The 26,912-nt window shown below is 45.0% G+C and overlaps 1 protein-coding gene across 19 annotated transcripts in view; it reads right to left on the bottom strand.

Annotated features, from left to right (window-relative positions):
• Positions 1 to 1,401: 1,401 nt before the first annotated feature.
• PARD3 (par-3 family cell polarity regulator) overlaps positions 1,402 to 26,912 on the bottom strand; it is a 642,797-nt gene continuing 617,286 nt past the window's right edge. For 17 of the 19 annotated variants that reach the window (XM_060006131.1, XM_060006137.1, XM_060006132.1 and 14 more), the window contains 3 exons: positions 20,843 to 20,963; positions 10,603 to 10,730; positions 1,402 to 3,456 (listed from right to left, as the gene is read on the bottom strand). In XM_060006131.1, the coding sequence (XP_059862114.1) occupies positions 3,060 to 3,456; positions 10,603 to 10,730; positions 20,843 to 20,963 (646 nt within the window). In that variant the 3' untranslated portion in view covers positions 1,402 to 3,059. The remainder of the gene's footprint in view (positions 3,457 to 10,602; positions 10,731 to 20,842; positions 20,964 to 26,912) is intronic. The other 2 variants (XM_060006133.1, XM_060006143.1) reach the window with 1 other exon arrangement.

Raw genomic sequence — 26,912 nt, 5'->3', positions numbered from 1 at the left:
CGGGTCCATCTCTCCTTCCTTTTAGTGAGATACCTGGGATCCGCTCACCTCTGAGCTGCCTTTGGTCTAACTGACTCCAGGGAAAGGAGGTGGGTGTGGTGCTTGAGTTACACAGACTATTGCTACATTATATAATGTTGTTTTATAATGTATAGTTACATATACATATTTATAAGACTATCTGTAGTCCTAATGGCCTAAGAGAGGCGATAACAGGGGGACCACGTTTTCTGAGGGACAGTTGAGTGACTGCACCTCCATCCTTAGCTGTGTGAGGGCCTTGGGGTTGCCACCTGCACCCTTTCCTGACTTGAGACTTCTCCCTGCGGACACACGCTCCCTCTGGTCCTTGTGAGATGTGCTGGAGCAGAGGCCAGTTCATTTAGACAAGATTGCTTCATCGGGCATATTCTCACTTCTGTGCTGACCCACATCTATTTCTCCACCTCTTCTCTGTGTGGCTCAAACTGTCAGTTTTAATCAACAAATCCTCTGTGATCGAGGCTCCCACAACATCCAGTACTGTCTCTCTTCTCACTGTCAGTTGAGATAAATAACCTGTGAGTTTTGGCATTTGCAGCGGGCCTCCTGGTCAGTGAGAAAATTAACAAATCTGTCCATCTTCGCTTTTCTCCTTTCCCACACCTTGTAGGCATATAAGAACCAAAGACGTGTTATCTCCCTGGCTTGCTATACACCTCTCGTTGCTAATCTTGAGGTGACAGAGTTTGGATTTAGTGGCAGGATAAGGGTTGCTATGGCAACCAGCTGATGCTCGGCCCTCCCTGGGAGGGCATTTTGGACAGGTCTTTGCAAAGCCTGCCCTTTGGGTGGGGACCACGACCATAATGGTGCACAAGACCCACCCAGGGATCTAGTGCCCTTTGTGCCTTCAAAGCACCATACAAATATGAATGAGTGTCCCTCTGGAAGAAGGAGCAAAGCCTCATTGTGTAATCTGGGAAGTAAGAACCAGGCTAGTTTGGAAGTCAGCTTGAATTTGGACTTCTCTCTGGGATCGAGGTACACACGGTCAGGACTCAAGCAGAACATTCGCCTTGCTGAAATGGTCCATAGTGCAAAGGGCAACAACGGAAATATTACATCGCTCTCTGTATAATTATTATTTTATTTATTCTAGTGTATCGGTTCCTCCCATTCCGAATTTCCCGGCTACTCCAGGCAGCCTGGGCCTTCCAGTGGACTCATTAATTAGGTCCTTCTCTCTTTCCTGTCCCCTCTCTCCTCAGGTGTTCAAATAAACAATCAATCACCCACTTCCATGTCTGCACAGACAGAGATGAGGAAACTTTCAACTTTCTCTAAATATGGAAAAAAAAATTACATCTGTTGGTAGACTAAAAAAACCCAGGTAGGAGAGTTTTCACAGGAATACTACAGACACACAGAGAACAGGAAGAAATATGCCTTTTATTAGAAGTCTCATATGTACAGGGAAAGCTGTTTCTCACAGCACAGGGGAGGCTGTGAGGAAGAGCAACTGTCGTCGGAGGTCACCATGCTTACACTGGTCACATTTCAACATCGCTATGTTCCGTGAACAAACAGAACCATTACACAGAAATGCGAAAGAGACGTAGGTACGGGGATGAACCCCTCACATATTTTCTAAAAAGAAGTGGACACAAAAATACAACGTGCCGGTAAAAATAAAAAATAGAAAATAGGCGTATCGGTACATGTCTTTTTTTTTCTTTTTTGTTAACACACAGTATGCTGAAATTTCATCTCAAGCTTTTCTCACATCGGGATTTGCAGGCACTTGAGCAATCCAGCCACGGTTTACAACAGCCACGGTTCAGACCAACAAATGAGAAGACGGGAACACGGGAGTAACCCAGGTCCTCGTGACCCGCACGTACATGAACGTATTGACACCAGGGCAATCTTCTGTTCTCCCTGTTTGGGGACACCAGAATGTTCTGTGGCATGTGGAACAGCCTTTCTTCTTATTTACCTTTTCTATTTCATGGCAGAATTATCTTGAAACCTGGATGACATCCCCAGGCAGAGAGACAGCAGGTGGATGAACAGACAACCGTCCATTGCGACCGACTTTAAAAACCGGAGAAAGCAGGTGAGGTTCTGGAATCCCGAAGTGAGTGTCCGACTGATCTCTGCTCCATGCTAGGCCCTTCCTGCCAACTCATCAAACAGAAACTAATTTACAAAGAATGGCTGGGATGTACTGGGCCAGACGCTCATCCTGGGAGAATTCTTTCTTTCCTTAGCTACCACCCACCGTGTCATGACACACACTGGGCCGGCGGGTGGGCGGCCCCCTGCCCCACCAGGGCTGACGCCTGTCTCCCCTGTTCCCCACGCAGAGCCATGACTCAACACACATGTGAGGGGCAGGACTGAGAGCAAGGGTATTTATACACACAGACAGAATAATCACTTTATTGGTAACACTGAGTTATAAGGCAGTTACAAAAGGACCCCCCCCGATAAACAGACGGTGTTGGAATATGGCTTAGCTCCTTTTAGATGAAGGAACTTTCTTGTCGCAAGGGGCTGAGAGAGAAAAGGGAGACCATACTGGTTACAAAGGATTAAAAATGACTGTGCCGGGAAGTACCACGGAGTCCCAATTTCTGGTGTGTGTCACCCACTTTCATCCACCAGAGATGGAGATGTCACCTCACCTAAGAAACTTAAAGGGAAAAAAGAGGGTCCAGCGTCACCCTTGACTTCAGGGTAATCTGTTGCCACAAGCTGTAGGGGGCGGTAACACGAAGCCACGACGTCTCCCGGGCTGGGCCAGATTCCCAGTACCTGAGAGATGCAGAGCGTACGATGCCTCGAACAGGTGATTGTCAGATGGCGGGAAGTCCTTCCATGAAACAGACACTTGGGACACAGTGGCAAAGACATTAAGGCCTTCCATCGAATAGCCCACACTGCTTAAAGGCACTAATACCAGCAACAGAAATATTCCATACTACCACCGAGGTTTCAAAAAAACTCCCAAAATACAAGTCTTCATAGGAAAATGTCCTTTATTGCATGACACGAAGAGTCTGTTCTTCTCCTTCTCAGGAATAGAAGGGTCTCCCTTTCTCAGGAGTCTGGAGTCTGTTCAGCCTGGCGACCTGAGAAGGGGAGGGGGGGACGTCCTGCCGGAAGGGCCCCTTGGGGGGGATGTGACTGGGGTCCTGGACTTTTTTATATGAGTCATAGTTGTTGAGCCCCTCGGGGGGAGGGGGCTGCTTCTTCATCTGCTGCTCTTTCCGCCTCTGCTCCTGGCGGAGGAGCTCCTGGGTCTCCAGCATGACCCTGGCGTTGAAGCCGTGCCCGCCCAGGTAGCCGTTCCGGGAGCCTTGGTAGCTGGAATACCTGGGGTTCTCCTTGGCACTCTGGAAGCCTTCCCCAGGGGAATAGTTTTGCTCCCAAGAATCCTGGGAGACGGAGCTGGCGTTTTTCCTGCTTTGCCTAGAAAGCAAAGCCCAAAGGTGAGTGTGAGGGTTGGGAAAAGAGGAGGGAGAGAGATGGAAGGAAGGAGTGAGGGGGCAGGGCTGAGCCAAAATAGCATTGCTATATCCCAACAAACATTACAAGAAGTCCCATACATACGAACCTTCAAGTTGTGTACTTTCAATCATGCGAACGTGCGTTCGCATGTCCAATCACGGAAAGTTACTTCACGTGTCTGGCGTACATTGTCATGTGCGTGCATCCTCCACAAATGTTTGCGCTTTTGTGTACTTTACTGTACAGTACTGGGTAGAGTACAGTAGTACAGTACCTTCATTTCAGGCCCAGGATGTCCGGAAGCAAGCGGAAAAGCAGCAGTGATGTAGCTGGTACTACTGTACTTTTCAAGTACTGTACTGTAAGATTAAACGTGTTTTCTTTATTTTGGGGGTTGGTTTGTTTTTTTTTTTATGTATTATTTGTGTGGAAAGTATTATAAAACGATTACAGTACAGTACTATCTAGCTGACTGTGTGAGCTGGGTACCTAGGGTAACTTTGTCGGACTTACGAACATGCTCTCGGAACGGAACTTGTTCGAATGTAGGGGACTTCACTGTATTTGGTTCCAGTCACGTGCCAGACACTGTGACAGGGGCAGGAGCATGAAAACATGACTGTCCCTGGCAAGTCCAAGTCTGAGACAAGTCTGCACCAACAATGGCTACACAGGAGAGACAGCTAACAGATTCCGTGGCTACTCAGATACAGGGTCCTCCTCCCGTGTCTGGGCGGTGCTCTCTGTTCTGCTCAGGGTGACAGCGTCTCCCGCAGCTTAGACTCATTGGCAGAACGCTGTTAGGGGCGTTAGCGACTTGGCAGCTTCTACGCCAGCAATAATGTCTCGCTTTACAACATTACAATTCAATTCTAGACAAGCCAAACAAATATTTTACACAGTTACCACCATCATGCCAGAGACGCCAGCTAATATGAAGTACGTGTGACGGATTCTGATTTGAGTTCAGTTACGAAAGCTTTAAGTCTAGACTGCTTTAGGATTAAAAATGCAACAGGCGGTCCCTTAAAGCCCCAGCTTTTGAGTTGTATATGCCAGCAACTGACACCCTTCGGAATACAAGCTCGTCAAGATTGCAGAGCCTGGACGTGTGCGGAGGAAGCACTATTTTCCTGCCCACGGTATCCTTCCCCAAGCCCAGGGTAACTTCCTCAACTCATTTCTGTCACCCCAGGATGGGGAAATGAATCAGAGTCCTATAGAAATTTCAGCTTCTTATCCCTTCTGCAATAAAGTTGCACATCATTTTCAGGAAACATGATCGTTTTGAAACATCTTTAATTTACTATCAAGTCTCTAGACGCTTTTATGAATTTACAATACGATTGTCTATGATAAAGTAAAACAATTTTGTGCCAGGAAGGAAGACATGCCCTAATTTTTTTGCCTTAAAAATGGAAGAGAAGGAGCGAGAATTGAGCCGTAAAACAAAAAAATATATTGCTCCATTTATCAATAAGAAAATCATTCTCATCAACACACACAACATGACAGAGTGTTCAGAAAGACTGGGAGAGGAAAAATAAGGTCTGTGCAGCACTGGGTCTCCCACAGGAATGAAGCCATTTGCATTCCTGAACATTCAGAAGTGCTGTCAATGTGGCTTGGGATAAAATCTGCCCATTTTCCATATGACCTAAAATGTAGTCAAGGGTATTTTCAATAAGGAAGATGAACCACTGTCCAGAATCCTCCCTGGATATGACTCTGATTAACTGAACAGTCTACAGTATATCCATCCTTTTAACGGGAATCGGGCCATGTGTACCGTCCGCCCAGGCAAGAATCCTTATATTTGATGGACTAGTTTATTTGCCTAAAGCACTGATTACCTTCACTTAAAGAGTCATAAATTAATCTGCTCAGAGCAATGAGTGACGGAGAGTGCCAGCATGAAACCAAGGGATTTGACATCAATCATGAAACTTTAATTAACAACAAACTTGTTACTGATGTTATAGCAACAACGTGGGATTCCCTCACAGGTTAGTTATCAGTTTAAGGATAACCGGAAATAGGCTTCTTCACCCTTGGTCCACGGGGATCCACTAGCCCTGTCCATCCCCGTCTCCAACTCCATGATGCCGGAGGCTTTGCTCCACGTAAGCACGTACCGGAAGTTGCATTTTGAATCAGTCCAGGAAAACAGAGTCTTTTTGTATTCAAACACACTGAGAATTCACTAACGGTTTGTTCAGGATGGAAATTATGACGATGTGGGAGAAAGAATTTCTTGAAGCTAAAATTTTCTTCAAATTAAGCAGTTTAGAGAGAAGGAAGAAAACCTCCCTGAGGTTCGAAGTAAGACACTTGAGGAAAGTACATACACACAGATATGTACACATGGATGCATGGACACACGTACACACACATACACACACACACACACACACATGCTTCCTCAGAAAGGAAGCTAGCGTAGCAACAAGCTCTTGATTAAAGAAGAGGACAAGAAATGAGCAGGTTGTAGAGAAACACAAGAAAGCAGCAGACAGAGAGTCTCCTCCCCTGGAAGATGAGGCACGCAGGCGCGGAGCACAGTGTGAGAGAGGCTGGGCGTCCCGCGGACACAGATCCAGCCCTGGGTCTGCCCGTGTGGCTGTGTGAGCCTGGGAGGGTTATCCTCCCTGGGCCCAAGGTGCATCATCTGTGAAACAGGCATAATCTCTAATCTCATAGGGTTCTGGGGAGAAATAAATGAAATCACAGACGTAAAATGCTCACAAAAGTGTGGCATATAGTACATGGTTCACTATTGGGTGACTTTCAAGTGACTTTGTCTCCAATAATTAGGCTCTGGGTTTGGGAGGGCATCTTTCTGACCAAGGGAAAAAAATAAACAAAAAGTTCAGCTTTCTGTCTTTTGTCTGAAGGGTTGGTAGAGATCAGGGAGCAGAGAAAGGCACCAAAGACTATCTGGAGAACCCTCACTCGGGGAAGCAACTCACAAACACGTCCCAGAGTTAGAATCAGAAGCAAGCTTCCCACTGTCCCAGCTTTGCTCAAAGGCCACGAATAACCACAGGAGCAACAAAGCATCATTCCTTCCAATGAATGTCTTTACAGTCAACACGCAGGTTTGTTGGGTCCTGGAATGCGCTCACTGGAGACTCGTGAGTCGACCCAAAGCACGGACCCTGGTGTGGCAATAACTCCCTCTTAGTGATGATGGCTGAAGACCACTGTCATGTACAGGACACCCAGCAAAGCCCCAGCGCCTGAGGAAAGCCGTCAGTCACTGCGCTGAGGAGGAAGAAAGACAAACCACAGCTGACAAGGTGAGAGGCAGTCGAGACACGTAATAAACGGGCCTGTGGGGGAGACTGAGTCAGGGCGTGGAGACACAGCCGGGAAGCAAGGTGGATGAGCAAGAAGCCACCAATGGCAGGAGGAAAGATGCAGAGGAAAGGTAAAGAAAAGCATTCAACAAAGCATCTTGAGTATGTTTTTCTATCAGTGACTATGACCCAACATACTTTTCTACTAGATTTAGAGCTGCCTTTTGGATACGAAGGAACTAAGCTAGGCATTTTTAAAAGGATTTAAAAAGAGAAAGTAAAACAGAAAAAAGAAAACTAACTTAGGAATACAAAAATAAAAAAGAAATCCTCCTCTGATTGAGAATTAAGCGTGTGGCCACTCGTGTCCCCTTCCCCCGATCTCGTGTTACCACCTGGCCAGTGTTTCTTACTGACATTTCACGGTGCAACCTGAATTCTGCCTATAGGCTTCCTTAATCACAGTGAGAATTTACAAACCCCTCTGGTGCGTATACATCCCTCTAATTCAAACCACCTCACCTAGTGCGCCTGATACAGAGTCTCGACCATTTGTTTTCTTTTATGCTCCACTTTGCAACTGAACCCTTTGTGTGTGCGTGAAATCGTTTTGGTATCAAATGCCGCAGCAACTTGCTCGGACCAAAGTCCACTAATTGTCCACATCCGAAGAGCTGAGGTCAAGTGTCTTTGAAGAATATCACATGTCAGAAACGGGGATTCGCCTCCAGCTCGTGCGGGTCACAGCCCCCCTCCGATCTCCAGCCTCTGGCTGAGTGAGGTTCCCTGCAAGGAACCAAGCTGTGTGCAAGGCCCTGCATTCCTAATTCCCTCACTCAGAGATGCACGTCGGGGAATTACAGTTAACCCTTGAACCGCATGGGTTTCGACTGCACGGATCCACTTGTACATGGATATTTTCCAAGAGTAAGTACCTCAGGACGACAGGGTCTGTGGTTGGTTGAACCCATGGACACAGAGGAGTCGTGGATGGAACCATGGATACGGAGGGCTGACAATAAGTTATATGCAAATTAACTCCCCAACTGTACTCTAAAAGAAGTGAATGTGATGTACAGGCCGACCAGCCCCATTCACCTAAACTCACACAGCTCTTTAATTTTAAGATTTCTACTTTTCTCCTATCCGCACAGAATAAAATGGCTAATAGTAAGGGAGTTATAAATGACCAGAGGGAAAGTTCTGGTTCTTTAGGGAAACACTAACTGACAGCAATAGTCCCAGCAGCGGCAAGCCGCTGGTCCATGGAATTCCAGGTGCCTTTGCCTGTGCTTCAGGGGAAGAGGAGGGAGAGAAGCACAGAGGACGGGAGAGCTGGAGAGGGTTAGGGGTGGAGATGGAGAGGGGGCGCCAGGATGAAAGGATCCGTTTGGAGAACTGAGCGACTTTGGAAGGTGAGCAGGAGTAATCCGGTGCCCCTGCCTCTCTCTGGTCCTCTTCCCGAGGATGGGGCCCCAGAGTCTCTCCTCCCACCAGGCTCTCCCGCCCCTATCCCCCCTCCTTCCCTTCCCTAGTCCTGGCCATTTCCCATCTCACTTTCTTCTTACACACACTTTATGAGAGCTCTCCTCCATTTCTTACAAATAGTGTCAAACACAACTAAAGTATAAGAAGCCAAACATTTTGCCAATAAGATAAGATCACAGCCCCTGCGCGGACACCACCATCCGCGTGGGCGTGATGCACAATGGCCACTGCGTGGCTGGGACAGCAGGGCCACATCAGGCGTGTCAGGTCATCCCCATCATCACGCTCGTCTTTCTGACGGAAGGCAAGCTGACAGGCTGCAAGAAGGGAACTTACACAGCAGAAGCTTTTTGCGTAATCCTTGAAGTGTTGCCCATTTGATGCTCCGGGGTGATTCAGGTGGTGGCCTCCCCCCAAGTGCTAAGGGCAGCAGAGCACAGAGACCTTTATGTCCATATCTGCTCACGTTCCAAAAGTGAGCACCAAAGCCCTCGGTGGCAATGAGCATTACAAGATAGTGGTTTAGCGTCGGGGCTGGGCAGGGTGGGGTTTGAATTCTGGTGGAATTACGTACTAGTGTGGGACCTTGAGGGGCGTACCTTAATTTCTCTGAGTTGTTTCCTTGTAAGACGTGCTCTCCAAGGTCTTGTCTAGACCTAAACTTCAATGACTCTTGCCTAGAGTGGGCTAAATAACTGTTAGTTATGCTCCCATGTAAAAGAAAGGATACTTCCGTACTCAAAGGAGACACAGCTTTACGGATTGAGAGAGGACAGCTGAGTGATCGAGTTCCCACACTAGGCAGTGCCCCTCCTGGTACAGAGCTGCACTCACACCACGTGGGCGTGGCTGACCCGGGTCAGTGCAGTGAAGTCCCCCGGGCCTGTTATGGTGGTTATTTAACACTAAAAGGACTCCCCTTTATTAGAATCAGGATCACTTTCATATCAGTCGGTCAACTTTGCCCCATCCCAGCACTCTTTTCCCCCAAATTCAAAATGGTCTACTTGATATAAACATGGTAAGTAGACCGTTTTCCACCCAAAATGATTTTGTCACCTGGTTTTGAAATCGTGTTCCGTACAAACGCCTGTAAGAATTGTGATGATAGGCGTGACTTCTTTGGGGAAGTCTGGAAAGCTGAATGGTTTTAAACACTTTCATTATTTACAATACTTAGACTTGGAAAATGGCTATTTCAATGCCTTAGGGCGCCGTTACCTGAGGGCTCTCAGGCCTTTGGCAGAGAAGCCCTGGGGCAGAGGGGCCTCCACGTGGGGAGCCCGGCAGGGAAACCCTTCTGGCTCAGCCATCAGCTAGGCAAGTGGACATCCCGGGACTCTCCGAGGTTCAACACTGAGCAGAAGCAAGGATGGCAGGACGGCAAGAGAGGCAGGTTTGGGACCACTGATCCCCCTTAGATACAGTGCCTGGAGCATTTAGCCCCTATCCTTTTGGAGAAGTCTAGATTTACAAGATATCATTTATCCTAGTTACCCCTGAGCTGAGCAAAGTTCTCTTTCCATTTCTCAGTTGAGGAATCTGTCTCCAGCCCCATGGGAGGTCGCAGAACCAACACGGTAAGTCCCCTACATACGAACCTCCAAGTTGCGAAGATGTGAACCTGCATCTGGTTCCAGCAAGGAACCAGAACCTGTGCCGTCAACGACAGGCGTGAGGGACATGGCAGCTCGCCCTCCGTCTCCTATCGCTGACGATCCTTCAGCTCTACCGCCTCCCACCTCCTCTCCCTCCTCCAGTCCGTACCTCTTCTTGCCTGTTCACCCGATGCCAGCCCCTGGATGCCAGCTGCTGTACGACTGTACTTTTCAAGGTACTGTACTGTAAGATTAAAGATGTTTATTTTTTGTCTTTTAGGTATTATGTGTGTGAAAAGTATTCTAAACCTATTACAGTGCAGCACTGTGTAGCTGATTGTGTTAGTTGGGTACCTAGGCTAACTTTGTTGGTCTTATGAACAAATTGGACTTACAAACGTGCTCTCAGAACGGAACTCGTTCATACGTAGGGGACTTACTGTACCAGAACCCAGGTCTGACCCCTAAGACCAGTCCTCGTGGATCAAGCCACTTCAGGTCCAGTGAGGGAGCTGTCTGGTGAAGGTTTGGGCATCTCCTAAAACACCTCCCTCCGGGTCTCCCTGCCACGTGGTAAGGTGGGCTCTAAGTAAGCGATGATTCCCACCATCTACGTGCGGTTCTTCGTTATTGGAGAAAGTGCACTGGGGAGGAGGGATTTCCCAAGGGACAAGGACAGGGAGGATGGCGACACGCGGGGGGTGCGCGTGGGGTGTTCGTACCGGGGCAGGGAGCTGTACTGGCGCTGGGCCTGCTGGAAGCTCTCACGTTCTTCCTGCCGTTGCCGCTGCATCTGCACCTCCACCGACACCGAGTGCCGGCCGCTCTGCGCCGACGGTCTGGAGTTGGGCTGCAGGGGGAAAACGCAACACGAGTCACGAGAAAGGAATTACGAATATCACGGGACCCGTGACTGTTTCCATTCTCATAGACTGACTTAGAAACAATTTTCAACTTCCGTGAATTTCTTAAAAATCAAGTGCAATTTTCTCAGGAGGCATCTCATTGATCTCATGAGCCCCAAATACCCCATCATCCTAAATTTTAATTACGGCTTTAGAATGGTTTAAAATTGAGACGTCCACCTTTCTAGTCTGCCTAAGTGAGGTTTGGTAAATACTGACATTAGACACTAGTTTATATCCCTTGTATATACAGCAAATACAGGGGAGTAAGGCTGCTCAGAAATCTAGAAGCAATGCCAAAAAATATAAAAATTTGCTACAATAATTCACAACAGTGGGAAAGTCCAAGGGTACACACTTGGAAGTTGGCCATGCTGGTGAATCTTTTCGGTAGTTATGTATTTTACTCTAGCAGTAGGATACAATGTAGCTGATTCCCCTTTTATTAAAGGATGACAGCTAAATTTTGAACCAAAATTAGTTGAAACTAGGCAGTGTTCACCACGTACAGGTCCTCCAATCCACGGATGGCAGCCACATGCGAACAGAAACACTTATCAGAAGAATGAATCTGCAAGCTAACAGCTACTGGAATTGGTTATGAAATAACACATTTTGCCTTAGTTATGAGGATACGGCATTTTTACCTAGGTTAATTATACGCTACAGAGAAATTTTCCATCCTCTGGCTAAATACTTTGGTCAGCAGGTCATCTGCTCATTGCTGCCACTGACCAAAACCAGATATTGGGTGATAGATGATGCTGGGCCCCTGTGGATGCTTTAGCTTCTCACCGTCAGCGTTCAGCTCACCTTCGAGATCTGGCCTTTTGAAAGTAGCTCCACTCAAAACAGACAACGATGCCTCTAACTTTACAAAACAGCGGACAGTGGTTGATCACAGCATCAATGGCAGTCACTCTTAAGTACTCCTTTTTAGTGCTCGCCGACCTCTGCCCCCTTTGGGTTATGCAACACTGTGCGATAGGCTTATTCTGAATGAAGACTGTCTCTTATAAACAAGTTATGGATTTTCTTCTAGAGTTGAAAGCCAATGAGAGACCTGGGCTCAATAATCATTTTCTGAAATCATATGAGTCTCAGCCTTCGTTTGGAGCGTGTAAGATAACACGTGGGTTTGTTCCTTAAAGAGTGGCTCCTCTGGTTGGTTTTTGTGTGAAGAGAAAGAAAGCAATCTCTATTGTCCCCTTTCTGCCTAGCTAGCATAGCCCATTTGTTGGTAAGCAATGATGAGGCAATGTGCAGGACAAAATTTCAAAGCATATGTACATCATCAGCGAGCATATTAAAAATATCCCGATACAAAAATAATGGGCGAAGAGGTTAGGCTTTACAATACCCCGGTCTCTACGAGTGGATGTTTATAACCGCACGCCTTGGAACAAACGTGTGTTTGGAGACCCACTCCACAACACCGTTCAAAGAAAACACATTGCCGAGTGAGCTCTGCTTATACAAACAGAGCATGAAGCAATTGTTCATCGACAACATTAAGCAGACAGACAGTTTCTTCCATGACCCTTGATGAGGCTGGCCCCGAAGAGCACTGAGCTGACCTATTATCGGTGGGGAGCCTGGGGAAGGGCCACTGGACGGGGAAAGTGAAGCAAGGAGATACGCCTTCGAAAAGAACCCCATTTTCCTTTCCTTTACAGCCCGTCTAAGCTACACACATGTGTCAAACAGTCTTGAAAGGCCTGGCATGCTGCTGCAGGATTTAGTAACCAGCTTTTCAAGCTCCCGCCGTTCTGTGACACGCTGCTTGTGGAGCTGTGAAAAGAAAATGCAAGGTCTTGTAGAAAGGTGTTTCTCCCAGAGGCCTGAAAATTTGATTCTGACGGAGGAAAAAAAAAAAAAAAAAGTTGAAGGGCTTTTGCTTCCGCTACTGTGCGTTTTCTGATTTTCTGATACTGTTTATCAGTGGCACATCTGGTGGATCTGGATGAACCCCAGTAATGAAATTATCATGGGATCTGAAGACTTAGAATGAGGGAATGAGTTTGGAATCAGCAAACTGACATATTTCATTCTGTTTGCTCACTCTGATGAAATACAAACCTCAGCCTTACTATTAATATTTTACTCTCTTTCTCTTTTCAGAGCATGCAAAAGAGTAGGTTATTAGAAAGAATCACTGGGACTTCCCTGGTGACGCAGTGGTTAAGAATCTGCCTGCCAGTGCAGGGTACACAGGTTCGATCCCTGGTCAGGGAAGAGCCCACATGGCGCGGAGCAACAAAGCCCGTGCGCCACAACTACTGAGCCTGTGCTCTAGAGCCCGCACACCTCGACGAAGAGTAGCCCCCGCTCGCTGCAACTAGAGAAAGCCAGAAAGCCCGGGTGCAGCAACGAAGCCACCACACAGCCAAAAAAAAGAAAAAAAAGAAAAGAAAGAAAGAATCACCCTTAGTTTCAGGATGAAAGTTGACTGGGCTGCAGATTTCAAGGAAGATTGTGTGCATGACGCGTCCAGAGGAACAATGAGAGAAGGTCGTCCTGGCAAGTTTTCTACTTGGCCTGAATCAAAAATAACCTGATTCATGATTTCAATGAAGATCTCGTAAAAACGTAAATTGTGGGAACAGTCTTACCACCGACAGCCCCAACTTTAAGATACTGTGGTTTTGTGGTTCCCTACGGCAAAAATAGAAAAATGTATCCAGAGTCCAAAATCACAAAAATAAAGATAGAAATGAAGAAAGAGATCAGGTTTAACCCCAGAGAGAAGGGCATGTTTTCGGATAAAACAGCATCAGCAGCTACAACAACAAAGCAACATCTATACAGGGAAACACGCAGGGAACACATAATTGTAATGATTCCAGAGATTCGCCAGACAGCAAGGCAATAGCTCAGCTTTGAGAGTGCAAATCATAAATAACCCCGGCCTTGTTTGCGATGAAACTGGTGACAAGCAGCTACCTTTTAAGTAAAAAAATAGCCCAGGTTGCCAAGGCTATAATAATGACAGAGGTTATAAGACAGAAGTATATACATGATTATCTCTTACACAATACACCGGAGAACCACGATACGTGACTGTCTTCATGGCTTATGTTTAAAACCACAAGTGAAAATGATGCAGGTTGCTTTTGTAAATGAGCTGCAAAGTACTGGTCTTTATTGTGATTATGAAGAGATGCGATTTATATTATAAAAAAATTACATAAAGCTTCGAAAGCTGCGCAGTTTTGGTATCACTAACGTAGAACAAAATATTGAAAATATCTTCTGTACAGTGTTTCGCTAAATTAAGTCCTTACGCATTTCTCTCCATTAAATAAAAATCATCCTTATTTTTCCAAAATAAAAATAGACAATACAAAAAATAAAAATACAAAACCCAAACTGTTAATAGACTAAAGAAAGAACAAAAATAAATGTATACTGTACAAAGTTTCAGTACTAATTTGAACCAGGTGGTATTATAAGATTTTTAGAGCTTCGTATAAAAGTGTGTGTGTCTCTTATGAAATAAAATTCAGTAGTTTTATTAATATTTAATACTGCTTAAATAATCGAATTTTTCTTCACATAGATAAGAAAAAGAGCACGTATGCATATGTGTGTGTGCACGTGTACATAGTCACACATACACATATATGTAATAGTCTTATGAATGAGAATTTAGGGTGGGTTTTCTACTTAAATAATGAATAATAAAAAATTTCAAATTTTCACATATGTCCAGGGCATGTAGGGAAAACAAAAATAAAATACAAGAAGTTTCTGTGCTTTGGATGAAAACCTATGATGAAGATGATGATAATGATAAAACAAAGAACAATGATATCCCTTGAGATTTAAAGTCCTTATTTTAGTAATTCAAATGCACTGCAATCCTAGTATGAATTCCACATTCTGATAACAAAGTCACTTAATCGTGTTGAGAGTGTAAGTTGTTTACTCTGTTTAAAAGTGGCCATTGCTAATATTGGTAATGATTTTCTATAGAGAACTTATTGCCAACCTCTAATCCAAATAAAGTTAACTTTTGTCTCTAGATCCTGTCCTCCCTGCCCTCCCCTCTACCCATCACACACTGTACTTACACAGCTATCGATTGAACTCTGTGGGTTCTGAATGTTGAAAAGCTTAATTGCTACTAATGATGTGAGTAATGGTTGAAAAATTGCCACACATACCAATTTCCCTCATCAAGATTTTATAAATATGTGTTTTGGTCTTAACACACTATTTGTCTTCTTCTCATCTTTCCCAACCAGGGTTTGGATCTATTTTCCCATCTTAATCAGCAAGTAGGTTGAAAATAAAGGAGCAGCCCTCCAGTGTCCCTCACTGTTGGGTGGCAGGCAGGCTCATGCACTTCACCACCGGAGGGTTCTGTGGGTAGAACAGCCCATGGGTCATGGAGGCTTTGGCTTGGAGGGTGGGTCATGGGACTCCAAGAAAAGGGTCTATTCTGCAGCAGCACAGAGACACCCTTGCCATAACTAAAGGGCACCCCTTTGCTGCAAGAATGGTTTCCTCCAGGTGGATTTTCAAGAGAGGTGATTGCCACCCAATTTGAACTGGAGTAACATTACACACAGCAAGCCTATCAACTAAGAAGATATTTCTTGAGTCTAGGCGTGGAGACCCATTAGGAAGAAATGACAGCAGATACCTCTGAAGTCTTAAAGAAAGGAAGACAGGGCTTCCCTGGTGGCGCAGTGGTTGAGAGTCCACCTGCCGATGCAGGGGATACGGGTTCGTGCCCTGGTCCAGGAAGATCCCACGTACCACAGAGCGGCAGAGTCCGTGAGCCATGGCCGCTGAGCCTGCGCGTCCGGAGCCTGTGCTCCGCAACGGGAGAGGCCACAACAGTGAGAGGCCCGCGTACCACACACAAAAAAAAGGAAGACAAAAAGAGAAGCATCATCTGCTCAAATTCCCCAGGTCCAGGGAAGGCAGTCTAGGGGTGCAGGATGGCTGTGCAGTGTGACTGGCCCTCTTACTAAATCAGGCAAGAACCTAAATGGGAAAGGGGAGTTGTTAAAAGTCCAAGGCAGGAAAATGGAGAAAGGGACAGATTTTTTTAAATTTGTTTAAGGACAGACAGCTAGGAAGAAAGCTTGGGGGAGAACAGGATATTCATATCCTGGAGGATCAATTTTCTATCTGAAGGACTAAACTGCTTTCAGTCACTACCCACCCAGGATGGAAAGGATTTAGCAACACAGCTATTAAAAGCTCCATTATCCCATCCATCAACAATCTCAGCCAGTAAGTCTGCTTGTGGGCAACACTCAGGTATCTGTAAAGTTTTAACAGCATACTGTGCTTAGGTCTGCAGCCTGCAATTTAATTCTTTTAAAAGCAACACTAAGTCCTGTCCATATCTGAGCTCTGTGATAATAACCCTAACGTCAGCTATTGTTCCATTATCTTAAGAAAGATTTACAGCAACTTGCTGCTTTATTTATGCTGCACCTGGCCCTGCTTTGGGGGAAGAAGTTGCTTTCTCTTCTTCTTTTACTCAGCTTGGGAGGGAATTCACTTCAGTTATGGAGCTAAGGAAATGTCCTGGGCCTCTGCTCATCGAAGGACCTTTGGTGCCACAAATCAGCTCCCTCAGGCCCAAACGTTATTTTGAACAAAAGCCCAGGAACAGGTGCGTACTGTTCTGCTAAAGTAGAGAGAACATTGTGAAAATGGATAAGTTGAAAAGGGCCCCTTGGAAGAATTTTCTGCAGCATCTCTCTCTGTATGTAAAGTCATTGGCCTGGATATTTTTCTAAATGATACATCTGACTGCACTTCATGTGTGGGCATTTCTGACAAGCGGGGCAATTTCAATTCATATGGTCTAAACTGTACACACAGCTTGAAGATGGGCTTGTGGTTCCTTAACACTAAAATGATTACAAATAATTCCAGTGGGTGAGATCATGGCCTCATCCTTTCCAAACACAGTGATCTTTCAAGGTCAGAATACATACGGGAAAAGAATCAAGATTCCAAGATATTCAAAGCTCATTTTGTAAAACAGATCATAAAAACTACAGGCTACGTTACATTTTGAACAACTGAGCAGCTCTTCATAAGGCAACAATGAGAATTTGTATGAAAATTAATGCACTGAGTAGAATTACAGTCACTTTACACTCATTTACACGATCTGTAGAATGGAGAGTACACAGCAAGATCCCAATTGTTTGATAAATGAATGAATGAATAAATAAATAAATAAATAAATGGAGAAGGTCAACTTCTGACCCACAATTTAGGAAATTATTCCATTCCCAAGGTAATCAGCTTGTCATCCAAATAATTCCCCGCTCAGTCATTACAGGAAATGATCATACAAGCCAAGTTGTCCATCTGAAGTTGCTACGGCATTTTGATATGCAATAATTTGGCCTATGACCTTCAGTAGTTGAGTTTCCTAACGTACAAGACATTCTCAAACATTTTTTTCCCAACATGATTGCTCATATTAAGCAGATAACATAGAAACATGTGCCAACATATTCATGCCCCTCATTAAAAAAAAACTTATAAAGAAACCTAATGGATACCAAATGGTTGCCACATCTCCTAGCGCAAAACTTCTAGAGCCAAGAAGGAGGAAATGCTCATTTAGCCTCCAACAAACCTGGAGATCTTGCATGTGGATAACTAACCAGAAATAATTCCAATTAATTTTAGTTCCCAAAGATAGATCCCTCTGTTTCTCAAAGTTGTATATTTAAAATATTTTCCAACTTCAAAGAGGTGTTCTTTCAAGCTTTTTTGTGCCCAGCCACCCACAATCAATTTGGGTGTGGTTTCTCTGTGTTCAATAGTCCCTGCATCCCCTTCTCAAGACTGTAAAAGTACGCCTTTCCTTTGTATCAGCTCCACTGTGGGATCCTAAGGGCATTCTTTCTTTGTTTTCCAGAACCAAACACAATAACAGAACATAATCAACACTCAAGAAATTTGGTGAGTTAAATGATTAATTACGGACTAAGACATGCTGGTTGGATAATCCACATGCCCTGGTAAAGTAAAATGGCGTGACGCTGCCCCTCCTGGGCTGGACGAGGAGTGAAAAGCCCTTGGAGGGCCTGGGCTGCTAGAGTTAAGGGCTGTGAGAACCATTTCCATATGCAGCGGCTGTTTATCCCTTCAGGTTGTCACTGGCCTCATTCTTCCTTTCAGCACCTTTGTGCAAATACACACAGTTAAGGATGTTTACCCCGCAACACAAAAGAAGCCTGCTTTAGGAGACCTAGCAGGACTAGGTGGAGTCATTGAGCCAAACAACAGAAGTGGATGAACATAATTCCATCCTGTCGCTACACAGGAATAACTCGGTTTACTGGATCATCTAGAAAAATAAACTAAATATTATTAATAGTGATATTGTTGCAGAGGACAGTTAGATTGTCACACGTATTCAATCCGTTGCACATGTTTTATAACCTCCCAAAGTCAGCTACGGTTGATTTCCTGAGTTTTTCCTCCGGGATGCCGGTCTCATATTGCCTGTTCTAAGGTCCCATCTTCCTCACTTGAACCAAGGTGAGGTCCTTCAAACTGGGACGCCTTCTCCAATTTTTCCTTCTTCTCCTTTCATTTGCAACATGAACCTTCCACAAACTCCAACTTGATCACCAAACCCCAGATCAGAACCTTTCCTGGCTTTGTGTGGAGTGTACTGAGGCTGCTGGATTTTAGGACCAAAAAGGACCTCAGCGATGATCTAAACTCTGGAGCAATGCCTCCCAGAGCTGACCATCCTTCGACATGACCTGGAGGGCTTATTAAAATACAGATTCCTGGGCCCCACCCACAGAGGTGCAGATCCAGTAAGTCTGAGGCAGGGCCCAGGAACGTGCACGTGTGACAAGCTCCCAGGAGAAGCTGAAGGTGCTGGTCCGTGGACTACACTTGGAGAAGCTCCGACCCACGGCAGCAGCCTCTGTCTTCAACCCAAGGAGCTCTGCTGACCCCTGCTTTACTCTACACCCCCAGCTTCCTCTTAAATGTTCATTCTAACAAAAGGTTTAGTAACTGACAATCAGCTACTCTAACCCCCTTGGTTTACAAATAAGAAAACTGAGGCCTGGAGAAAAAATTTAAAATTATTTTTTCTAACCTGGCTAGTGGGCCGGCATTCTGTCCCGATACCATTTTTGTTCAGACTTTCAGTCTAGCATTGAAAGCTCCTAGAACCTTCCCACCTTCATCTCTCCTTCCCTACAATCTAACCACACTCGGGTCCATGTCAGCCTTTTCTCACACCATTCTTCGTCTGCCCCTACTCTCCCAAATATCGAGTGTGATCATACACCCAACACGTTGAACTGAACTCAATACACGTTTTGGGCCCTAATCACTCCTCCACTTCAGGAACTCACATGCATGGACGGGACACCTTTGATCCCAACATCATCCAGATGTTCCTGGACTCCAAAAATACACTCTTTTGACCACAGCCTCCTAAGCTTTATAATCCTAGACTGCTGGCACCCCCAGCTCCACTCCCAGCAGCCTGCCAGGCTACCAGAGCGGTACTGACCACCGGTTCATCCCTGAGGTGAATACTGTTCATCCCTGAGCTGTACTGCCCACCCTGCCCACACGGGGCAGTGCTTCACCAGTATCCGCACCAGGCTTGCCTTCCTTGACTTTCTGCCATGTCTGTCTTGCCAATCCTCATCACAGAATTCAACTAAAAAATTATTTTTCTAAACAACAAGGTCCTACTGTATGGCTCAGGGAACTCTATTCAATATCCTGTGATAAACCATAACGGAAAAGAATATGAAAAAGAATATATAACTGAATTGCTTTGCTGTATAGCAGAAATAAACACAACATTGTAAATCCACTATTCTTCAATAAGATAAATTTTTTTAAAAAAAAATTATTTTCTGGGACTTCCCTTGGTGGTGCAGTGGTTAAGAATCTGCCTGCCAATGCAGGGGACACAGGTTCAAGCCCTGGTCTGGGAAGATCCCACATGCCCAGAGCAACTAATTTGGTGAGCCACAACTACTGAGCCTGCATGCTACAACTACTGAAGCCTGCGCGCCTAGAGCCCGTGTTCCGCAACAAGAGAAGCCACCGCAATGAGAAGCCCGCGCACCGCAACGAAGAGTAGCCCCCGCTCGCCGCAACTAGAGAAAGCCCGCACGCAGCAACGAAGACCCAATGCAGCCAAAAATAAATAAGTTAGTCAATTAATTTTTTTAAAATTATTTTTCTATTCCCTGTCCTCAAACCATTATTGGCTATGGTCACACTGTCATGTTGACTGGGCTTACTAATACCCTCAGTTAGATTTTCCTGCCTCAGGCAGCTTATTTACTCATCTCTAGTTGACTCTCTCAGGTTTCCAAGGAAAGCCTTCACAATTCCCATCATAATGAACCCCCAAATCTGCTCCAATGCCTCCCATTCCCAGAAGTGACATCATCTCTATGGCAAAACACAAGATTAGAGCCCAAGTCTGGGGCTGGATTGGGAGGATTAATTAGCCCGCCACACTGTGGAATCTGGATTTATCTTGGGGGCATCGAGAAGCCATTCAGAGCGCTGCCGTAGAAGGGTCCCTCTGGCGGCGATGGGAGGGACGACTGGAGATGGGCTAGAGGCAGAGACCTGGCAGGGGCTCAACAAATGCACACAGGAGATGGGGGAGAATCAAGAATCACTAAATACTGTACTTTGCGTAGAGCAGATACACCATAGACGTGTTGAACTGATCTATTCAGGCTCTGACTCTCAGAAAAATGCATATAGAAAAATACTGAACTAAACTTTAAAAAATGCATAGTTGAAAGTCAGAATACTTCTGCTCTGTCTTGTCATCAGGCAAATGAAACCTATTCTGCAATGGACAGATGGTGCAACAAGATATAAAATGAAATTAGCAGTGATGAAACCCAGATGGAAATGAGGAAAAGGTCAATATGCTAAAGGTCAAAGGAGTCTGGCTCCATCTTGTCTTGTTTCATAAAGGTCTGAGGTCACAGCTTAGAGGCTTTTACTGCAGGGAAGTTGCAGGACTTCCTACGACTGTGCCAAGACACCAAACACTCACCCAGGGTTGTTCAAAGCTATAGGTACGTCGCCGATCTTCCACATCTTCATCCTGCTTTGCTTGCTGAAATTCTTGCCGGAGACGCTGTATCCGATCATGGTTGCTAGGAGTTGATCTGTTGCTAAAAGACAAAACGGGCAACAGTGAACACCCTTCAGAAATACAATCTGTGGATGGAAGTTGCTAGGAAAAAATGGCAGCTTGCTGTGAAATGGTGCTGTTTGAGAGGAAGTGAAATTTTAAGACAATATCTAGGCATTTGAAATACGTTTGCATTTTGTTCTCATGATTGAGACTTACTGAGGTGATTTTAGACAGATATTCAAGAGGGCAAGTGGTATTTTTAGACATTCCTTTTTTTTTTTTTTTTTTTTGTGTTACGTGGGCCTCTCACTGTTGTGGCCTCTCCCACTGCAGAGCACAGGCTCCGGACGCCCAGGCTCAGCAGCCATGGCTCACGGACCCAGCCGCTCCGCGGCATGTGGGATCTTCCCGGACCGGGGCACGAACCCGTGTCCCCTGCATCGGCAGGCGGACTCCCAACCACTGCGCCACCAGGGGAGCCCTAGACATTCCTTTTTTACGCAGCTCTTGAAAAGCCTCATTTCCTCTCGGGAATCTGGCAAGGTGTTGGCAGCAAAAATTTTTTGGAAAGGACATTGCATGAAAAGTCGGAAATACCAGGGTCCAGTCCTAGCTCCTCCACCTTCTTAAAGTAAAGTACTGAACGTCTCTGGGCTGCGGCTTCTTTATATATAGTAAGTGCACATAAGAATCCTTTTTGCTCTAAATATCATAGTTGTAACAATCAAGTGAGACAACACCATACAATATGGACTCACAAACGTGCAGTATTACTTTCATAATACCATTATATGAAGTTCTTGTTTATGAGTTTTCCCACGTCTATACACAAAATCCAACACTCACAGTATACATGAAAAGCATTTTAAAAATAACCTCAGGTGGTAGTTTGATTGAACCAATGAGTTCATAATAATTTTGCCTTCTTTTTTATAGCTTTGAATTCTGTTTTATCCTCACAGAAAGCTTATAAGATAGGTGCAGAAGGTAGTATTTCACACACACACACACACACACACACACACACACACACACACACACACACACACACACACACACAAAGGTAGAAACTGCCATTCAGAGAAGATAAGTAACTTGTTTGAAGTCTCCAGTCTTTCTCTAGCCAGTGGGGAATGTGAGACTGGAATCCAGAATTTTCTGGCCACTAACCCAGCCTCATCTCACTATACCCTGTTGTTTCATTTAGTAAAACACACAGCAGACATCAAAGCCCCTCCCCTATTAAACTACATACATATTTAAAACAGTATTTTGCAAGAGTAATAGATATAACCAAAATCAATCTTAAATCTCACAGCACTTTTGGTGGATTCCATTCCCTAAGCACAAAATTACATCCAATCCGGACAGCTATTCAAGCACATTAGGTATATAGTTTTCCAACAAAACTTCAGACTTCCTGAGGACAAGAACCAAGTCTTATATTTATCACATATACCCCTCCAAGCTGCTGGCAGAATGGGAAGCTGTCAGCCAATAGGAGGATGGGTCCCTTCATTGAAGACCTGTTGCCCTGATGACTCAGAGTGGATCTGAGTTCTTTTGGCTGCACAGCCCCCTGGGTAATGTCATTTGTGAGAGGTGGCCCGGAAAGAGAAAGTCTGTCAGAGGAGAGCCTATAAAATTCTCAAACGAACACGTCTTTGTATAATTTCACATAGTTTCAAGAATTCCAAAGGTTTGAAAATCTCAAATTGAAAATGATCACATCCAGGACCATAACATGAACAACTTCTAAGAACAGGGGATTGTCTTTCATCACTTCATCTCCTCGGTGGGTTCCTATCACCCTTATGTTTCTATCAATTTCATGAGAGCTTCTGGAATATCCTGTCGATACATTCAATTTGATGATTTTCCCAGTCAATGAAAACTTGTGTTCCCTTTGTTCCTCTTCTGATAGATCTTTGGGACTGATCAGCCAGAGAACATGGAAAGTTAATCTGTAAAATGTGCTAGTTGACAACACGACGCTTCCGTCTACACGTGGGTACCACTTTAAACTTCCCCTCCACACTCCTGAGCCTAGTAGGGTGTTATTCCTACTGGTTTTTAAATCATATATACAGCATCTTATCTTGTCCCAGGCAGATACATTTTCCAGATGGAACGCCCAATCCACAGAACTCCTCACCCTCCATGTGAAACTGTGATGGTGTAGGTACGTGGACAGATTCATAAGACAAAGGCTAGGAAAGTGAACATTCATTCACCTCACTGCCCTCTTTCCAGCTGTGACTCTTTTGTCCCCTGCATACTTCACAGCTTTTAATAGGGGGATTGTAGGAGGCTTGCCTGGCGAAATATTTTACAAGTCTTAGTAGAAATATTTCCCTATTATTTTCATGTAGCACAGACAGTTTTAACCACATAATTATTAGGTCCATGACGTCCAAACCATTGGTGAAAACGGACCTCTTCTTACTATTTGTGATTACCTGAATGCGCAGTCTCCCAAAAAAGTGATTTGGTTATACGTATACTTGTATCTATTCTTTTTCAGATTCTTTTCCCATTTAGGTTATTACAGAATATTGAGCAGAGTTGCCTGTGCTATACAGTAGGTCCTTGTTGGTTATCTATTTTTTTTTTTTTTTTTTTTTTTTTGCGGTACGCGGGCCTCTCACTGTTGTGGCCTCTCCCATTGTGGAGCACAGGCTCCGGACGCGCAGGCTCAGCGGCCACGGCTCACGGGCCCAGCCGCTCCACGGCATGTGGGATCTTCCCAGACCGGGGCACGAACGCGTGTCCCCTGCATCGCAGGCGGACTCTCAACCACTGCGCCACCAGGGAAGCCCTGGTTATCTATTTTAAATATAGCAGTGTGTACATGTCAATCCAAAATTCCCAATCTATTCCTCCCCCCCATCTTTCCCCCTTGGTAACTGTAAATTCATTCTCTAAGTCTGTTTCTGTTTTGTAAATAAGGTTTTGCATCATGAAGTAAATTTTTTTTAGATTCCACATATAAGCGATATCATATGATATTTGTCTTTCTCTGTCTTACTTCACTTAGTATGGTAATCTCCAGGTCCATCCATGTTACTGCAAATGGCATTATTTCATTCTTTTTTAATGGCTGAGTAATATACCATTGTATATATGTACCACATCTTCTCTATCCATTCATCTGTCAATGGATAGTTAAGCTGCTTCCATGTCTTGCCTATTGTAAACAGTGCTGCAATGAACACTGGGGTGCATGTATCCTTTTGAACCATGTTTTTCTCTAGATATATGTCCAGGAGTGGGATTGCTGGATCATATGGTAATTCTATTTTTAGTTTTTTAAGGAACCTCCATACTTTTCTCCATAGTGGCTGTACCAATTTACATTCTCAGTCTCACAACAAGGGAAGTGGACTCAAGTCCTTAATTTTAAGTTCTGGTGACCTTCATGCTTTTCATAGGACAAGACAAGATCTGGAAGTCACTTCTGACCTTATTTCCAAATCTGGGCAGCTGGCGAGACCACTGTTTCACTCCCTTTTCCTTGCTTCCTTTCTTCTTATGCTCTAGAGGAAGCAGACTGACCTGCCTAAGACTAGCAAAGCACCCGAGGGTTGAAGGCTGCAGTGGTTTTCTGATGGATGGAGATTTCCAAAGACTGGAAGCCTATCAAGAATCCTTGGGGAATAACAGCTGGCAGACTGCAGGTGAAACCCTGGCTTCTAGAGATGGAACCACTGCAACTGCTTAGTTCTGCCTCTCAGGCCAGGCTCTAAGGGCCAATAACTCGCATCTGGATTTCTAAAGCTCTTGGTTACCTCTTCTGCCAAGAAGGCCAAAGGAAATTTGAAATATTCATTAGCATTTGTGACGCATGCCTGCAGACCCCAATCAGCTTATACTTGGGTTCACTGCCAACTTAAAGTTGCTCATTATTATTTTTTTTTTGGTGAGGAATATAACAAAGATATCACCTAAGTTGATCAGATGGGTGAATGAGACAATAAAACTCTTAATGAGGAGTCAGTAAATCATAATTTACCAAGAGTGTACAGAAAGGAGGGATGAGGATGGGAATGACAGAGATGCTTTTTGGGTAAAAAAAATCTACACGGTTTATGTCCAACATTAGCATTTAGCCTTTCTTACACATTGGTGTTTATATACGTGCACACACTCGTGTGAGTGTGTGTGTGTGTGTATTTTAAACTAAATGAAGAGGATTTTGGTCCCGTAATGATCTGGGATTTTTTCTGACAGGGTCAAGAAAGCGTACATTGGATCATACACTATGGAGATCCCTAACACACGTGTACAACCTAACCCTGACTTAGATGGAACCTAAATCTTTCCCATCCAATTACCGTGGGAATGTACTCTCTCCTATCAGAGGTAGACCACACAGAGTACTAAGTTTTAAAACCTTCAGATTGGACTCCTGCGATGTGCTTCACAAGCAGTAGCTGAAAACACCAATCCATGCTAACTGCAGCCACAATCCTATCTGTAGATAAGCATCTGAGCCTGCCCCGCATCTGCGCTGCACAGGTGCACTGAATGAGGAAAGAAACTTCATAATCGTGGGCGGGTCTCACCACTAGACGCGTCTTGTGTATGAATCTCACCATCCAGAGTGCTTTTCAAAAAATGCCGATCGAGACTCATCTTGAGATATTCTGAGTCAGCCCGGCTAGAGCAGGGCCCAGGAAGCTGCATGCATTTGAAAGCACTGCAAGTGCTCTACGGACAACACTTTGAAAACAAGGCCTGCAGGCTTCATAGTTGGGACAAATTCCAACGCCTGCAGGGCAATTAACTAAAGAGTGAAGGAGACCCACTGCGCTGGAAGCACGAAGTATGTCCTTGGACAACTGGGAGAAATATGCTTGGTCTAGAAAGGGAGGCCCTTACTTGGTTCCAGTAGATCATTGCCCTGAAAGGATATGGGTCTGATGTTGCCTTCTAACTTTTTTCTTTTGAGAGAAGTCAGAATTATAGTCCCCACCCTACCTTTTAATTTTTTTTTTTTTTTTGCGGTACATGGGCCTCTCACTGTTGTGGCCTCTCCCGTTGCGGAGCACAGGCTCCGGACGCGCAGGCTCAGCGGCCATGGCTCACGGGCCCAGCCGCTCCGCGGCATGTGGGATCTTCCCAGACCGGGGCACGAACCCGTGTCCCCTGCATCGACAGGCGGACTCTCAACCACTGCGCCACCAGGGAAGCCCCCTACCTTCTAATTTTAAATACTGGCTTATTTTAATTTTTCAGTCCTAGGTGAGACAAAAACATATCTGTTGCCTGCTAGCTTGTAAGCTCTACTTCATATTCTACAGATGCTGACTATTTTATATGTTGCTTTTCCAGGTTATTTACTTTCACTGCACCGAGATAAGGCTAGTGGACCCCTAGTAACAGGCCCAAGAAGCAAATATTTAAAAAAAAAGACCACTGGGCATTGTCCATGCAGCCTTGCCTCTGCTCCTGATCTAACACTGGGCACACTGGCCTGCAGGCTTGAGTTCTGACCTATCTTTTCAGACCATCATATGCTGAGAGAGAGGTGTTTGTGATGTGACTGATGAATTCTTTATGGACTAAAAATACTTTAACATTTGCATGTTTAATTATGCAAGGGAAATCCAGAAAACTGGAATAGAGGGCATAGCCTTAAGACCCAGAATTCAATGGAAGGGAGAATAACCTCATTGCTCTGAACAAGGAGGTACCATCTTGGTACATACTTTCCTTCCTACAGAAGGAGGGAGAAAGGGAAAGCGAAGAGAGGAGGAAGACAGAGGGAGGGGATGTATCCATGGGCTCAGAAGGGGGAGATGATTCTACACTCTAGTACAAGAGAAGAGACACTTCCAAGGAAGAGAGGAGATAAATTTCCTCGTATCTTTCTTTCTGTAATACCCTTTCTTTTTCTTTCCATCTTTCCAATTCTACCAGGAAGTCAAATTCCACCTCCTTGAAGCCTTTCCTAACTACTGCAGCCCATGTTCATCTTCTCCTT

Source organism: Delphinus delphis, chromosome 2 (assembly GCF_949987515.2).
Source record: "Delphinus delphis chromosome 2, mDelDel1.2, whole genome shotgun sequence".
In the NCBI taxonomy this organism is placed as follows: domain Eukaryota; kingdom Metazoa; phylum Chordata; class Mammalia; order Artiodactyla; family Delphinidae; genus Delphinus; species Delphinus delphis.
This window is presented reverse-complemented; position numbering and strand designations above follow the sequence as displayed.